Source organism: Cucurbita pepo, unplaced genomic scaffold, assembly GCF_002806865.2.
Source record: "Cucurbita pepo subsp. pepo cultivar mu-cu-16 unplaced genomic scaffold, ASM280686v2 Cp4.1_scaffold001045, whole genome shotgun sequence".
NCBI classification, from domain to species: domain Eukaryota; kingdom Viridiplantae; phylum Streptophyta; class Magnoliopsida; order Cucurbitales; family Cucurbitaceae; genus Cucurbita; species Cucurbita pepo.
Window position 1 is genome coordinate 7819 of NW_019647244.1, and position 968 is coordinate 8786.

At 39.3% G+C, this 968-nt stretch overlaps 1 protein-coding gene across 1 annotated transcript; it reads right to left on the bottom strand.

Annotated features, from left to right (window-relative positions):
- Positions 1-6: 6 nt before the first annotated feature.
- On the bottom strand, positions 7-962 carry LOC111786118 (pre-mRNA-splicing factor SLU7-like). Its single transcript, XM_023666463.1, has 4 exons — positions 868-962; positions 491-594; positions 322-390; positions 7-208 (listed from the first exon to the last, which is right to left on the bottom strand). Exons 1-4 carry the CDS (start codon positions 902-904, stop codon positions 131-133), a joined length of 288 nt encoding a protein of 95 aa, XP_023522231.1. The 5' UTR covers positions 905-962; the 3' UTR covers positions 7-130.
- Positions 963-968: the final 6 nt, after the last annotated feature.

A 968-nucleotide genomic window follows, 5' to 3' on the forward strand; every position in this document is an offset into this window, starting at 1 on the left:
ACCGACCCATTATACGTTGGACAACCTCAAATCTTCACAATCACAACTTTATGTTTTGAAAGCTCAGATGAGAGGTTCCCTTGATGATCATTGGAACTAAAACTAAACATTTACAATACAAGTAGGCAAGTTAGTTAAGAAAATCCTTCATGGGATCATCATGACGTACCTTCTTCATCCTATATGCCTCCATGTCCTCCGCAGTTACCTGCACACGAGGGCGCAGCACGTTGTTTTTTACCCGAACGAAGAATAAACCTAAACTTGCTATTTAAATTTTGCATAGGATCCTATCGATCAAAGCAAGAGAAAGTAATATACCTCATCATTCCATCTCACATTGTATTTACGCTTTCTTTCATCCCTCTCCTCCTTCCTTCTTTCATCCTCCTGGCGAAATAGGTAATCCCAAGTAAGAAACAAGTAAAATGCGGTGAGAAAACGGATGATAACACGAGATATTGCAGGAAGAGGGTATTAAGATTCATACCTTCTTGAGAGCTTCATTAAGTTTCTTCTGGTCGAGGATGAGATCATCAGGTACTTCACTTCCCCAAGTAGCTAGCTTTTTCTCTTCAGCTGGGGCTGGTGTATCTGTGGTGATGTTAAAAGATCATTCAGGAGTTCAATTGAACAATTTTGTACCTTAATACAATGAAGAATTGAGGATGCCAAGCATTTGATGGCTAACCGATGATAAATTTACATATTCTAAAATAAAATTATATCCATGCAAGCACTATGTTATGGAAAGAAAGCTTGAAGCACATGCATTCGGTTGAAAGCCAAGAATGAGGTTTATCACATTCAGGAAGACATTCCAGGTTCAATTTTTAAAAAACTACAAAACGGATTCCGAGTACTAACCTTCAGAAGTTGCTTTACGAGCAATATTAGACTTCATTAAGTCCGCTGCTGCCTCAGCAGCCTCAATTCCAGCAGCCCCAGTGCAATAACTGTTACGGATG

Excerpts from the sequence above, each read along its gene's own strand:
- LOC111786118 (XM_023666463.1), bottom strand. The coding sequence starts at position 904 with ATGAAGTCTAATATTGCTCGTAAAGCAACTTCTGAAG. Across the intron at positions 595-867 it reads TCGTAAAGCAACTTCTGAAG|ATACACCAGCCCCAGCTGAA; the intron begins GTTAGTACTCGG and ends ACATCACCACAG. Across the intron at positions 391-490 it reads TTAATGAAGCTCTCAAGAAG|GAGGATGAAAGAAGGAAGGA; the intron begins GTATGAATCTTA and ends CTATTTCGCCAG.